This window comes from Ctenopharyngodon idella, chromosome 21 (genome assembly GCF_019924925.1).
Source record: "Ctenopharyngodon idella isolate HZGC_01 chromosome 21, HZGC01, whole genome shotgun sequence".
NCBI classification, from domain to species: Eukaryota; Metazoa; Chordata; class Actinopteri; order Cypriniformes; family Xenocyprididae; genus Ctenopharyngodon; species Ctenopharyngodon idella.
This window is the reverse complement of record NC_067240.1, coordinates 27,480,200-27,496,839: the sequence shown is the minus strand read 5'-3', so window position 1 is coordinate 27,496,839 and position 16,640 is coordinate 27,480,200. Positions and strand designations below refer to the sequence as shown.

The 16,640-nt window shown below is 38.3% G+C and overlaps 1 protein-coding gene across 1 annotated transcript; it reads left to right on the top strand.

The window, feature by feature from the left end:
- Nucleotides 1-1,022: 1,022 nt before the first annotated feature.
- Nucleotides 1,023-15,092, top strand: frmd7 (FERM domain containing 7). Its single transcript, XM_051877538.1, is given in 13 exon segments — nt 1,023-1,163; nt 1,749-1,853; nt 1,959-2,001; nt 5,923-6,001; nt 6,079-6,176; nt 6,259-6,373; nt 7,025-7,172; nt 7,314-7,409; nt 7,525-7,688; nt 8,626-8,694; nt 8,784-8,859; nt 12,470-13,297; nt 13,299-15,092. Coding segments are annotated over 13 exon segments (2,115 nt in total). The 5' UTR covers nt 1,023-1,037; the 3' UTR covers nt 13,467-15,092.
- Nucleotides 15,093-16,640: the final 1,548 nt, after the last annotated feature.

The following is a 16,640-nucleotide window of genomic DNA, read 5'->3' as shown; positions in this document are numbered from 1 at the left end:
TAATTATATGACCAGCACCTGTACTTGTTGTAGGCAAAGTCACATTTTATTTAAAAAAATCTAATAAATTATTCAATGCAAATATTTTTTATTACTTTAATATTTATAGTTAGAAAAAATACATTTAAATGCGAAAGAACGACTTTGCCATATGCAAATTAATCATCTTTGTCTTTTCTGAGGAAACGATTATGCATCTCCGTACTTTCTTTCAGCGAGCAACATTTGGTTTTCTATGACACACAATGCATTGTTGTTGCAAATTCTGACTTTTATCTGTTTTAATTGTTGTTCTACATGCTTATTTAGTTTCTATGATACGTGTCAAAACTATAATAATGTTAATGGTGGAAAAAAAATACAATGGACAAACACGAATCTCTGGCTCTCAGGAGGAGTCGCTGTATGAATCTTTGTCCTCATAGCTTTATTTGAGCTGCTCTGCTCAGGCGGATCTGTGTCTGTAGATGAAGGACGTGATGCTGTAGTTCATCCTCATCCATTTGTCATAAGAGAGGACCATAGGCACAAAATCATATCATGGCATCAGAAAAACGTAAGTACACGTATATTGCTTTTTGCTATTTGACAGATTAAAACTGAGCATGTACTGGTGATATCAAATGTCTGACTGTAAAAAAGATGACATATATTTAGTCTACTCATCAGATGTTCTTCATTAAATACTTCATCCTATTACATCTGTCTAAAGATGCCAAACAACATTTCTGCCTTTTCATTATACAATAAATCCCTGATTAGGCTAATTTGATTACTTAATGACATTTTTTATACAGTAGTGTGGAGTAACATCAGGTTCAAAGTTCAGATTTTTTTTATAGCTGTCGGTATAAAATTATAAAAGTTATTTTTGTGCAACTAGTATTTTTAATACTAGTAATAATCTGCAAATAAATAGTTAATGACTTACTAATGAATGTGTCATGCCTTGAAACTGAATGTATTTGTCTGATTGCTCTCAGTAGGATGTGAAATTGTCTGCTGATGTTTTTAGGGTGTCAGTTCATGACGGCGACATGAGCTGCAGAAGAAAACAACCTGATCTCTTCAACTCAGAAAACACAGGAAAGCCACAGAAAGACAGTTTGTTCGCTCTTCGAGTCGTCTTTCTGGATGATAGTGAGCATGTTTTTGAGATGGAGGTGAGGCGATCCTGCCTTTGATTCTCAGCACCATGTCTGAGAGAGAGTTAAAGTCACATTTTGAAATAGCATGCAGGGTAACTCCATTTTATGCCATGTGCTGAGGGGCATTTATTGCATCTTTTCAGTGGGACAATAAGTCACCAAAGTGTGTGTGTGTGTGTGTGTGTGTGTGTGTGTGTGTGTGTGTGTGTGTGTGTCTTTCTGTTGAGTGGTCCAGAATGCCAGGACAGTTTGGCTTAAGGGTTTGGAGAGAAAATGTATGTCAGCATCCCAATTTTTCTGCTCACGCTTGAATGTATCTCCCAAAAGACACTCCGTAACCCTCATCCTATGTTATAAATTTTCACTGCAATAACATACATCTCACAAATGTGCATTCAGAAGTTAGTCATTGGCTAAAAGGCTTACAAGATTTTGATGAACAATATTAACATTTCACAGTTGTTGTTGCTTTTATTTTCCTAAATTCTCATTTAACGGTGGCTGATATCATGGACGAGTCCATAACACCAGTATAATGACTATTATGTTTTTCTTTCAATGTAAAAGAAATAGATGCTTTTGATTTATTTATTTTTTTAGCAAAGGGTGCTGGGAAAGGATTTCTTCAACGCAGTATGTGGACACCTTAAACTTGTTGAAAAGGAATACTTTGGGCTCGAATTTCGACATCATTGTGGCAGTTTTGTAAGTGCTATATTTATTGATTATTTCTTAATGAGACACTAATATATTACATAAACCCAGATGTTGCTGTTAATATAGTTTGACCTGAAGTCATTTTCTTCATAGGTTTGGCTGGAACTGCTTAAGCCTCTTGCAAAACAAATTAAAAGTAAGTCTGTAAATATGATAAATAATAAACAACCCATACGTAATGTTTTGCCATGTTGTTCAAAAATATGTTGTGCATACAAATAGTTGTATATTTGTTAATTTATTATTTATATATATTTTTATATATAGGTTATTATATTGTTTTAGGCCTGGTTTTACCTATATAAGTTTAGTATTTTTTATGCTTCATTTAATAACAAATCCCAAAACAGTGCATCTTATTCAATAACAGTTGTTTGGATTATTTGTAGGTCTACTTTTATGCACAGAAAAACTTTGCGCAAGTAATTTCCATCGAATGCACGTGTACGCGGATGTATTTGTTCTCTGGTCCAGCAACCAACAACGATTCTACAATCCAATCCAATAAAAACATTTTTTCTTGTTTGCGATGCCATTTCACTCGGATATACGTCACAATAGGGAAGAAAATATGATCGCAACTTCTGTTTTATGCCCACTTTATTGAATTTGAACAAACTGTATGCTGAAATAAGCACAATATTAACAACACTTAAATAAAAGCATGCTGTTTATCAGACCTGTCAATCAGATGTGTGCGGAAGTTGTGTTCGGAGGCTCTCGGCACGTTTGCAGCATTATAAGAAAGAAAAGAAAGAAGTGGTATTTTATTTCAAATAAAAATAAGATAAAGGCCTGGTTTCATAGACAGGGCTTAGATTAAGCCAGGATTAGGCCTTCGTTCAATTAGGACATTTAAGAAACTTTAATAAACGTACCCTAGAAAAAACATCACTAGATGGCAGTGTTATCTTGGAACGTAAACTGAGTCGGAGAAGCGCAAGGTGAAGACGTGTGCATCGCTAGTGTTAGCATTAGCAAACCCAGCTCACGAGACGATAGAATTATTCCGCTCCCGCGGCATACAGAGCTGAAGTATGGACTCATTTTGGCTTCAGCTATAAAGAAGCCACTAAGGAAATAGACAAGAGTCATTTTGTTTGCAAAATAGTCCATGTTAAAATCCAAATACTCGGGAAACGCATTGAATCTGAGAGCTTAACATCCCGACGTTATCCGCGTTGCTGAGAAGCGTTTCGATAGAATATGTGATTTGTACTGCACGCTTTCCTCTCAGTAACAAAATAAACACACAACAAAATTGGCAGCAGAAAGAAAGCATCTGATCATGGCGATTTATTCAACAGACTGCTTTAAAGCAAACAGCTTTACAGTATGAAATATAAAACAAACAGTCATTCAGTCATGGAATGGACTATGCACTTTCTGTTGTTAAATAGTTTAGAAATTAAAAACAGCTATACTGTGATCCTTTAAAACATACACATAAAGAATTCTGCAGTCACTTTACTATTTTCCCTTTACATCGACTGCACAAAATAGTGATTAGTGATATAAATACAAATTATACTGTCTTGATTAAATAAAATAAAGTTGCTTGTCAGGTTTTATGCATATAGTGGTGTGTTCTTTATGACCATTTAAAAAAAAAAAAAAAATTAAATAAAAAAAAAAAAAAAAGGAATATCGCCTTTCTTACAATATCACAATATATCGTATCGTAACCCCTGTATCATGCTACGTATTGTATCGCCAGATTCTTGGCAATACACAGCCCTAGTCTTTATTCAGGCCGATTCACGAACACGGAACACACGCATAAACAAGAGGCGGGATTTATTACACGAACCAGTCATATCCAATCATAACCGATCATATCCAATCATAGCACGATGGAAGCGTTGCCTCCTCTCATGTGACTTTCCCTCATTCATTCTCAATTACCCCCCACTAAACCCAGCGCACGCTTTAGGGGGTCTGTTAAAAGTCAATGGGATCAAGGGAGGAACTGCCACTGTAACTTTACCTGCGGGTGTCGCTGTTGGACAGCGTTACTTATAATATCGAATATTTTCTCATCCAGATTTTTTTTGAGGAGGCACTGCCTCCCTTGCCTCCTCTGAGGAAAAGCCCCTGCTCTTCATGTAGTCTGAGCAGCGCTCAGAACTTTCCATTGTAGATAACATAAGCGGTTTCATTTGGAAGCTTGTTTTCGCCACGGAATAAAACAACTGAAAATATATTTGTGACTTTTTTCTCGCAATTGCGAGATTATATCCTGCAAACTTCTTTTCTCAGAATTGTGAGATATAAACTCGCAGTTATCTTTTAAATTGTTTTATTCTGTGGCGGAAACTAGGGCTGCACGATTAATCGTAATTGAATCGAAATCACGATTTGGCTTAGTGCGATTATGACATCGCAAAGGCTGCGATTTTTATATGTACACAGCGTGTTAGTGAAGAGCTGATCTGTGATCAGTAGTAAATGACGCTCCATCTGAGAGCACTGCATTAGAAAATGCAAAACACGTCAAATATACAAACTTTACAAACAGCCTTTATGAACTTCTTTTCTAACAAAAGACAACATTTAATGTGTTTTTACTCCAAACTCACTTCATAACGTCAGTTGAGTGTTTGAAATAGCATTTTGATTAGCATTGGATTATAAATATACTTTATTATTACGGAAATACCTGAGAAGGCTTGAAGAAAACATATAAACCATGTATTGTTGTAGTCGTGTGTTTATTTTATTCATGTTTAATCAATCAAAGTGTTTCTACCTTCTTTTTATTCAGTCACAGCGACAGCATGATGCCCATTGGGATTTCCTGGAACAGCGTTTGTTACATTGCGTATATTTGGAGTATCTGCTCAAGGGCGCCCTCCGGCGTCCAGTATGAAACAGACATGTTTAGCGCCAAGTAAAGCTCACTCAATCCTATTCAGGGTAAAAATAGGAAAAATAATTCCTCTCTCTAAAGAACTTTGAGGGGAACATATAATCAATATGTTTTTCTCCAGCGTACATAAGTGTACAGGGGTTTTTTTCCACAGTGGATGCATAAGAGGCACGTAGTTCATATTAAATACATGGACTTTTTTTTCGAAAATGGCCGATGGTTTCTCTAGATAAGACACTTATTCCTTGTCTGGGATCGTGTAGAGCTCTTTGAAGCTGCACTGAAACTGACATTTGGACCTTCAACCCGTTGAACCCCAGTGAAGTCCACTATAAGGAGAAAAATCCTGGAATGTTTTCCTCAGAAACCTTAATTTCTTTTCGACTGAATTGATTTGACTTGATTTTGCATACCTCCTGACAAAAATAAAGAAATTATTGAGACAGATTTTTATCATCATAATATAATATTTGATAATAAATCCTTAGACCTTTCTAATGATTTATAGACATACTGCTTGCATGTTAACAGGTAACAGGTAAGTTTTAAATATTATTTTCTAATTATTATAGTTATTTTTATAATTAAATATTAATGCTAAATACTTTAATAATGAAAGTTATTACAACAGTAATATTTCTTATTTGGTTTAATATTTTTATTTAGCAATAATGATAATAATAATAATAAAAATAATTAGTCAAAATAATATATTAGCACAAAATTTCGGCAGCCCTACAAACAAGCAAAATAAGCCTGGTATTGTTTATATATATATATTTTTCATTTGTTTTATAAAATCGCATTTTAAATCGCAAATCGCAATTAGATTTATTCTCCAAATCATACAGCCCTAGCGGAAACAAGTTTCCATAATAATATCCTCTCATTTGCTGGCAGCGCACACACACTAACACAGGCTGCATTTTCCTTTCAATTCACTTTATAACAATATCTAAAATATGGCTTATAACATTAGTTTCTAATGCCACCAAGTATGTGATTTTACAGGGCCATGTGGTTTTAGCTGGTTCTACATATTGTGTGAAAACGTGAACAGGTTTTAATAGATTTTACCCACAAATACGGCATACAGTACTTACGGTTAGTGAATTGTTATTTTTTGTATGAATTTCTATCATTTACAGTACAAACAACAAAACCGATATTCTCCTCTTCTTAAAACAGAAAGAAATGGTGTGACCTTCCGCTTCATAGTGAAGTTTTTCCCACCAGACCCAGGACAACTGCAGAGAGAGCTGACCAGGTGCCACACACACACACACACACATACACTACATGACAAAACACAACAGACAATCAACATCTTCTGGTCTCCTGCAGGTATCTGTTCGCACTGCAGATCAAACAGGATCTGTCCAATGGCAGTCTGACCTGTAACGATAACAGTGCTGCTTTACTGGTTTCCTATCTTCTCCAGGGTATGTAGAGTTTCTCCTGTAGCTTGTCTTTGATATGTGTGTGTGTGTGTGTGTCTGAAATAATGCCTGTGTGTTTCTGCAGCAGAGATCGGGGACTATGTCGAAGAGCTGGACAAGCAGCATTTGGAAAACAAGAGGTACATCCCAAACCAGGACTGCCTCCACAGAAAGATCACACGCTTCCATAAGAGACACAGGTAACACTGTGTGAACAGACCTTTATGAAAGACACACACACACACTGCGAAGAGATTTTGGAAGCACTTTACTTGAGGCCTTTATGTATAATGCATTATAAAGATATTCATAACCATTGTAATGCATTATATATTTTCATAAATAATTGTAACCAAATTTCAAATGCATTATATCTGTAATTTCCTTGTTACAGGAATGATATTGGTTGTGTTTTAATGCATTATATTTCCTGTGAAATGCTGAATAGCTGTATTATAATGTTTTACAACTGTGGTTACAGTTATAATGAGAACATATTACGATGCATTAAAGTGTTAGCAAGATTTTTTCTCGCTATCTGCCAGTAGTATGTCTTAGTAAGATGATATTTAAATGTTTAAATCATCAAAGCTCTGTAGTTTTTATTGTGGGGGCAAAACAAAACAGGCTTCTATAGTTGTAATTTCAAAGGTATTTTGCGTGTATTCAGTACATTTCGTAGACTTCCACAGTAAGTTCATTACACTTGATGTTTGTTGGTTTTTACATAAAACAAAATCATTTTCTGTGGTACAGTAACTCACACTTTGTCTCACATTCTGACTTAACATACTATAACCTTAAAAACAACTCAGAGAAACGATAAACCCCTGTATTGTCCCGTGCTGCAGAGGTCAATCCCCAGCTGAAGCGGACAGTCAGCTGCTCGAGGTCGCCCGTAAACTGGACATGTACGGTATCCGACCTCACACAGCCAGCGATGGAGAAGACATGAGGATCAATCTGGCTGTCACTCATTCTGGAGTGCTGGTTTTCCAGGTATAGGCTACACAAATAATAATAAAAAAATAATAATAAGGCCATTACAGAATATTGGCAGTTTTAACATGACTCAACATTGTCAAATTTTCACATCCAACAAACGTCTGTTAACTACTATCTTCTATGTTTTTATTTTAGGGAAATACCAAAATAAATTCTTTCAGCTGGGCCAATATTCGTAAACTCAGCTTCAAGAGAAAACACTTTTTGATAAAACTTCATGCACCGATTGTGGTAATTATTGTTGTTCCATTTTAAAAAGATGGAAATCTGAAAACTATTCAGCAAAATATCCATTGCCGTTTCTGACATCAAATCGGAAAACGTTTTTGTCGTTGTTTCTGCTCAGGCGTCCTGTAAGGACACCGTAGAATTTGCCATGGCCAGTCGTGACGTTTGTAAGGCCTTCTGGAAGATGTGTGTGGAGTACCATGCCTTCTTCCGTCTGTCTGAAGAACCGAAGGGCAAACAAAAATCGCTCCTCTACAGCAGGGGATCTTGCTTTAGATACAGGTAGATAACATTACAATACTATAGTATAGTGACATTTAATGGATTAGTTCACTTCAGAATTAAAATTTCCTGATAATTTACTCATCCCCATGTCATCCAAGATGTTTATGTCTTTCTTTCTTCAGTCAAAAAGAAATTAAGTTTTTTGAGGAAAACATTCCAGGATTTTTCTCCATATAGTGGACTCCCAGACGAGGAATAAGGGTCTTATCTAGTGAAACGATCGGCCATTTTCGGAAAAAAAAAAAAAGTTATATACTTTTTAACCACAAATGCTCATCTTGCACTGCTCTGTGATGCTCCACACATTACGTAATCACGTTGGAAAGGTCACGCGTGACGTAGGCCGAAGTACCATGGTAGGACAAAAAACTCTCATTTCATTTTCTCCTCCAACTTCAAAATCGTCCGACATTGTTGTTTTACCTCTTTTTTTGTAAAGGCTGTTTGACTTAGTCTTTGTGTGTTCACTTTGTAAACACTGCCTACGTCACGCGTGACCTTTCCAACGTGATTACGTAATGTGTGGAGCATCACAGAGCAGTGCAAGATGAGCATTTGTGGTTAAAAAGTATATAACTTTTTTTTTTTTTTTTCCGAAAATGGCGATCGTTTCACTAGATAGGACCCTTATTCCTCGTCTGGGAGTCCTTTGAAGCTGCACTGAAACTGACATTTGGACCTTCAACCCGTTGAACCCCAGTGAAGTCCACTATATGGAGAAAAATCCTGGAATGTTTTCCTCAAAAACCTTAATTTCTTTTCAACTGAAGAAAGAAAGACATGAACATCTTGAATCATGGAAATGATGAAGGCAGATTGAGCACTTCTGTTTATCAGCCAATCACTTACATATGTTGGACAATATCAAACCAATTAATCAGAATGATTTGGGATTAAAGAAAAATATTGTCATTACACAATTTGCCACCAACAGTGGAAGAACTCAAAAGCAGCTGTTGGACTTCGCGAAGAAATCTGAGAAGAAGAACTTACCTTTTAAGAGGTGAGAAGTGTCTAGAAACAGTTTTAAAAACTCATATTTCTGTAAAAAGTGCCCATGTTTAAAATAATGAGTTGTTTTGTTTCCTTCAGAAGGTACTGTAGAGACTACTATAATGACCGACAATGTAGATCCTCGCCTGACCTGCTGACTGATGTTTCCAAGCAGGTACATAAAGTATATTAATAAAGCTGGAAGGTGTTACTCATTTTCTGACACAAGGCAACGTCTCCTCAACACAAGGGTATTTAAATGCCCCACGGATCAACTATAATGTATGAACATAGTCGTCATTTAACCAAAACACTATCCTATCCATGTGCTCTTCTGTCGGTCTTGTCGGTGTCGTTGCAGTTCTGGCATTATTTCTCTCACATGTATGTTTGCATTTGCTCTAGATCGAAATCACAGAGTTCATCTGCTGCAAGGAGATGGTGGACGAGTACCTATATTTGAAGTATTACTAACCACATATAAGTTATTCTTAATTTTACTTTATATAAATCAGTAAAAATTTCACAGCAAAAAGACACGTGAACCATAAACGTGAAGGTGGACGTTTGTACAGTTATACTAAAAGACTTTTACTTGCTAAAAAGTCTAAACTATCAATCAGACGACAGAAGGGATGGAGAAGATTGTGTGTGACAGGTTTATCAGCAAAGTTTTGATCAAGTTGATCATTTAAAGGACTTTTGTTTATCAAATATATGCAGTAATGGCTGTTTTGTCTGACTGGTTGAGAAGTTGAGAAGTACATCTTAAACAGACGGCTTGAATGAACTAGACTTGAATGAACCATATGGTGCATTGAAAATTGGATACTATGTCTTTTTTTTTTCATCATATTTTTGTCAACTGTATGTTTCAATTGGTCCACGATTCGATTCATATTTTTTCATTTTGTCTTGCTTATCACTAGCCCCTTTCACACAGCAATCCCGGTAAATTACCTTAAAATTACCAGAATGACTTTACCTGGTAAATACAACAATATGCTGTTTACACAACGGTGTTCTGGCTTTTTACCGGTAAAGAAACCATTCACACATCAGCACCAAAATACTGGTAAATTCCGTGATGTCAGTCATCAGAACTTCATGAGGAAAAGCGCTTTAGTTTTACTATCAGTTTTCACTATCGTTGCTCACGGCAGAATGTTCAACTTTTCAAACGCCAATGCAGGCGTCAGCCAATCAGATCACCATATGCAAATGCCCTAGTGCAGACGCTAGCCAATTGCGTTCATGCAACACCGGAAAGTAATATGATTGGCTGTTGTCACTATGACGCCTCCGCCAAGCGTTGACGCCGACGCCCCGTGTGAATGCAGCTTAAGGGGATGATCAAACAGAACATGTTTTTGCTTTTGAGACAGGAGATACTCATAATAGTATTAAACTGCAGAGAAATTAATGTAAAATAAGGCTGGATCTCAAGAGCGATGCTGCGAGATGTGGCGCAACGGTCAAAGATGTCCATCTAGTGCATTTTTACATTGAAAACTATTAAAAAGCAGTGGAGCTTACTGTAAACAGCACGGAGTAATGACGTCATCTCCATAAGAGCTTTATGATTGGCCCAAAGCAGACTTCTAAAGCCCTGGGTATACTACAGTCGTACACACAGCCTTGCAAAGTATGCTTCATTTGACTCATACGCGTACACAGGCATTCGACGTATGCACAGTTTTGAGCAATCCGGAAATGTTGGGACATTTCTTAAATTTGAATAAAATGAAAACAAAAAGACTGTCAAATCACATAAGCCAATATTTTATTCATAATAGAACATAGATAACATAACAAAAGTTTAAATTTTTACACTTTTATCCAGTAAATGAGCTCATTTCAAATTTGATGCCTGCTATAGTTCTCAAAAAAGTTGGCACGGGGGCAAGAAATAAAAAAAAAAAAAAAAGATTCAACTGGGAGAACATCTAGCAACTAATTAATGATTAAAAGACTGGAATGCTTTAAAAACAATGTTTCTCAACATCAAATCGCAAAGGCTTTGCAAATCTCATCATCTACAGTGCATAACATCATGAAAAGATTCAGAGAAACTGGAAAAATCTCTGTGCATAAGGGACAAGGCCGAAGACCTTTATTGGATGCCCGTGGTCTTCGGGCCCTCAGACGACACCGCATCACTCATCGGCATGATTGTGTCAATGACATTACTAAATGGGCCCAGAAATACTTCTAGAAACCACTGTCGGTAAACACAATCCGCCGTGCCATCTGCAGATGCCAACTAAAGCTCTATCATGCAAAAAGGAAGCCATATGTGAACATGGTCCAGAAGTGCTGTCGTGTCCTGTGGGCCAAGGCTCATTCAAAATGGACTGTTTCAAAGTGGAAAAGTGTTCTATGGTCAGACGAGTCCAAATTTGACATTCTTGTTGGAAATCACGGACGCCGTGTCCTCCGGGCTAAAGAGGAGGGAAACCTTCCAGTGTGTTATCAGCGTTCAGTTCAAAAGCCAGCATCTCTGATGGTATGGGGGTGCATAAGTGCATACGGTATGGGCAGCTTGAATGTTTTGGAAGGCACTATGAATGCTGAAAGGTATATAAAGGTTTTAGAGCAACATATGCTCCCCTCCAGATGACATCTATTTCAGGGAAGGCCTTGTGTATTTCAGCAGGACAATGCAAAACCACATACTGCAGCTATTACAACAGCATGGCTTCGTCGTAGAAGAGTCCGGGTGCTGAATTGGCCTACCTGCAGTCCAGATCTTTCACCTATAGAGAACATTTGGTGCATCATTAAATGAAAAATACGTCAAAGATGACCACGAAACTCTTCAGCAGCTGGAAACCTATATCAGGCAAGAATGGGACCAAATTCCAACACCAAAACTCCAGAAACTCATAACCTCGATGCCCAGACGTCTTCAAACTGTTTTGATAAGAGGAGATGCTACACCATGGTAAACAGTCCCAACTATTTTAAGACCTGTAGCAGGCATCAAATTTGAAATGAGCTCATTTTGTGCATAAAATTGTAAAATTTCTCAGTTTAAACATTTGTTATGTTATCTATGTTTTATTGTGAATAAAATATTGGCTCATGTGATTTGAAAGTCTTTTAAGTTTTCATTTTATTCAAATTTAAAAAATGTCCAGACATTTCCAGAATTCGGGTTGTACAATCCATGTAAACATCTTTGTATTCTTTTATGCTTGAGTTGTACAAATGAGGGTACTTTCTAACCTTTTCACACAATCTCTCGTCTATGTAGGCCTCCAATGTCACTGTAGCTTGCATGCGTTCCGGTCTGTTCTGTTTATGTAGGTTTTCTTCGACTACCTTATGAATTGACGCCCCCAGGGCACAGTTGCCACCTTGTGGATAAACTAATTACTACAAAAAAATTAAATGCGCATGTGCGACCTGTGCGTACAAAGTACACACAGTTACAAAAACTTGGTGGTGCACGTACAGTACGCACATACTCTTCTGATGATGAAATTTGCGCCACACGCACTGTGCGCAGACCCTCGCGTATACTTTGGGCTTTACGTCAACGCATTCTGACTTTGTATATGCTCATAGAGGTAATCTTTATGCTCCGTTCACACAGCATCATACCGGTAATTTACCCGTAATGTTACAACTTCCCTTACTAGTAAATTGCCAGAACCAATGTGCCGGTATTTCTGAAACACACATGATCTCTTACCGGTAATTTACCAGTAAAGACTGTATGTATGTGTGAAAGGGGCTATTGATAAAACAGAGGTTCTTTGCGTTCTGACTGTGTGTTGCAGGCATACGAGCAGTCGTGTGGTTTTCCTCATGCGGGCTGTGCTCCAGGCGGGAAGCGGAGTCAGTCGGCCGTGGAGGTTCTTGTCTCGTCCGAGTTCGAGGATTCTCAGGCGTCTTCCCTTCAGCCATTCCACTCGGAGGCAGACGCAGGGCCTGATGTACAGTGGGTGCACAGGAGCGACCGGAGAGCCCGGTGCAGATGCTGCGCTTCACAGCGCGACCGTCCCAACAGACGGCAGCTGGTGCTGCTTTACCCAAACCACCCTCACACCTGCCTGCACCTTCATCCGGTACCACTGGTGCCGGTGTGTCCGCTGAGCGCCTCGTTTGCTCTGGATCACGCTTGTGCTCCAGTCCTGCTGCCGTGCTGCAGTCACACCGCTCATCAGCCATCGCCCGTGTGCTTTCTAGACGACGCTGTGCGCTCTTCCAGCTTCTCCGGATCCTCGTATGGCTCCCCGGCCCTTATAAACTGGCAGCAGTATTCCGGCGTCGGTTGGTCTACGGTGCTTGGAGCAGCGCCAGGCTTTTACTTAGCGGGTAGCTTTGGAGACAGAGATTGCAAAGACTTTGACAGGGAAGAGTTAGGCCACTTCAGCGACGACTGCAGCTACCAAACGGGACTTCCTCGCCGCTCGTACAGCCAGTCTGACATGAAGCTGTTATGTGAGCCTGCCGAGTTTCGACCACTGGGTCACTATCCTCACCTTTCACGACGGCAAGGCCTCTCACGGCCTACGTACCTGCCGCTGCACTCGTCTCTCCTGCCGGAGCGACCGACAGAAGGAAGCCGGTCAGAACTGAGTCACAGTGACTCGGACTCGGACGCCTGTATGTTCGTCCTACTGCCCCGGGCTCAGCCGACTGGTGCGGTCTGGGCCTCTGGCACGCATGCGCATTTCCTCTGGTAGCTTACAGCTGGATGAAGAGGAACATTTGTCTAGTAATGAAGAAGGTACAGCCTCTGCATCAGCTGTCAAAGCTAAACACAAGTCCTGAGTTACACAGGGAACATGGACGACTGTGTACTACAACAAAGTCATTCAGTTGCACCCAAGGAGGGTTGTCAGTTTTTCACAACAAAACCCATCCAATTGCTACTCAAAACTAGCCCGATTGCGTTTCGGGGGGATTCTCCGGTTCCAGGGGGTAAAATTGTTTTTGGCAGGGTTCCCCTGGTAAAATTCACATTCCAGGGGTTAAATATCATGTTATTTGGGGTCGCTTCAACCCACGGACATGAAAAACAACCCGCGGCAACAGTGTTAAAGTAGCCCAATTCCAAGGGAAAACTGCGCACTGCACCCAAGTGTGCTGCACAAGTCCTGAAAAGTGAAGCCAAAGCATTTCGATCACCCCCTGGTGGCCGGCTGCAGTATCGAATGGGACACGAGCCAAACTTCCAAAGATTATTTCTGTCATTTTAGGTAGCTCTTATGACATAGATGTATGTTCAAGTGTTCGTTTTCCCAATAAATTTGGTTTTAGTTAGTTATTAGATGCTAGAAAAACGGGATGTAACTTCATGATTGACAGCTGTGCTTGCGAATGAGTCTGCGGGAGTGTGGGCGGGACCTTGATGCCGCGGCTCCAAACGACGTAATCAGCAACGACTGTTACTGGGATATTTTGGCTTCATTTTTCTACAGTGGAAGGAATCGGAGCGGCATTTTTTTTGTAATTTTTTTACAGTCTGATACCATCTAGCCAACTGCATTAGCCATATTATAACCCTAAAGCCTGACATATGAAATATAACAGTCAGGAAAACAGTAGTGGCCAAAAATGACATCTTTACCCTTTTCTCAAATATTACTGAAAATTTGTTAAAGATTTTGTAATCATATTTTGTGTTTGGAGTCAATTGTTTTATTTGTGATAACGCAATGAAACATAAGAAATTGTGCGGACATCATCTTTGGCCAGTTTGTCGTACAAAGAAATGATGAACACAAGAAAAACAAGAGAGAACCAACAAAATATTAATAACTGATTATGTTGTAGATGATGCATACTTTTTCCTGTCAGCTTTTTGTTTTTCTATGCATTTTTTTTTTTTGCATAGTAAAATAAAACCTGTAGCTGTAGATTGTTTTTTCTTGCCAAATATTAGTTTTAGATAAATGCCTTAACCAAATTTAGTGTTTTGTTTTTCCTTCATATTTAAAAAAAATCTAAAATATTTTCTTCATATTTTGATGGTTTAATCGAACTTGTAGGGTCATTAAAAACAAATATCCCCTCCAGACATCACTTTTGGCCACTAATACAGTTTCTTTTAAAACATAGTTTTTATTCAGAGGCTCAAACTGAGCAAAAATATGCAGTATGGTGCAGCTGCTGTTATTTATATGGACAAAAAATAAGATGAAATTCTGATAGCTTGTGATGTAAAATTATACATGGCTCTATATCTCCCAATAATATATTTAGTAAGATGATATTTAAATGCTCTGTAGTTTTTATTGTGGGGGGCAAAAGATATGCAATGCAATACAATGATGACTGAGAGATATAAAATGTTCCTCAAAAGCCTGAACATATCCAGTATTTATACAACCCGAATTCCAGAAATGTTGGGACTTTTTTTTAAATTTGAATAAAATGAAAACTAAAAGACTTTCAAATCACATGAGCCAATATTTTATTCTCAATAGAACATAGATAACATAAAAGTTTAAACTGAGAAAATGTACACTTTTATCCACTAAATGATCTCATTTCAAATTTGATGCCTGCTACAGGTCTCAAAAAAGTTGGCACGGGGGCAACAAATGGCTGTAAAAGCAAGAAATTTTGAAAAGATTCAGCTGGGAGAACATCTAGCTACTAATTAAGTTAGGTTAATTGATATCAGGTCTGTAACATGATTAGCTATAAAAGGGATGTCTTAGAGAGGCAGAGTCTCTCAGAAGTAAAGATAGGCAGAGCTGTGAAAGAGTGCATAAAAAGATTGTGGAATGCTTTAAAAACAATGTTCCTCAACGTCAAATTGCAAATCTCATCATCTACAGTGCACAACATCATCAAAAGATTCAGAGAAACTGGAGAAATCTCTGTGTGTAAGGGACAAGGCCGAAGACCTTTATTGGATGCCCGTGGTCTTCGGGCCCTCAGACGACACTGCATCACTCATCGACATGATTGTGTCAATGACATTATTAAATGGGCCCAGGAATACTTCCAGAAACCACTGTCGGTAAACACAATCCGCCGTGCCATCTGCAGATGCCAACTAAAGCTCTATCATGCAAAAATAAGCCATATGTGAACATGGTCCACAAACACTGTAGTGTCCTGTAGGCCAAGGCTCATTTAAAATGGACTGTTTCAAAGTGGAAAACTGTTCTATGGTCAGACGAGTCCAAATTTGACATTCTTGTTGGAAATCACGGACGCCGTGTCCTCCGGGCTAAAGAGGAGGGAGACCTTCCAGCGTGTTCTCAGCGTTCAGTTCAAAAGCCAGCATCTCTGATGGTATGGGGGTGCAAAAGTGCATACGGTATGGGCAGCTTGAATGTTTTGGAAGGCACTATGAATGCTGAAAGGTATATAAAGGTTTTAGAGCAACATTAAATAAAAAAATACATCAAAGATGACCACGAACTCTTCAGCAGCTGGAAACCTATATCAGGCAAGAATGGGACCAAATTCCAACACCAAAACTCCAGAAACTCATAACCTCGATGCCCAGATGTCTTCACACTGTTTTGAAAAGAAGAGGAGATGCTACACCATGGTAAACATGCCCCCGTCCCAACTATTTTGAGACCTGTAGCAGGCGTCAAATTCGAAATGAGCTCATTTTGTGCATAAAATTGTAAAATTTCTCAGTTTAAACATTTGTTATGTTATCTATGTTCTATTGTGATTAAAATATTGGATCATGCAATTCGAAAGTCTTTTAGTTTTCATTTTATTCAAATTTAAAAAATGTCCCAACATTTCCAGAATTCGGGTTGTAGATAATCAAGTAAACTTGCTTCAGTCCAGTAAATATTACTAACAATATCTAAGTTATTCTTAGGTTTACTTGATAAAAATCAGTAAAATAAATATGATCTATTGCACATACTGTGTGATTTCATCATTTTAAGCAGTACTGACAATGATAAAGTGTGCAACAAATCTGAAATGTTATCAAGAGGGAAAAAAAAAGCACACACACTGAAA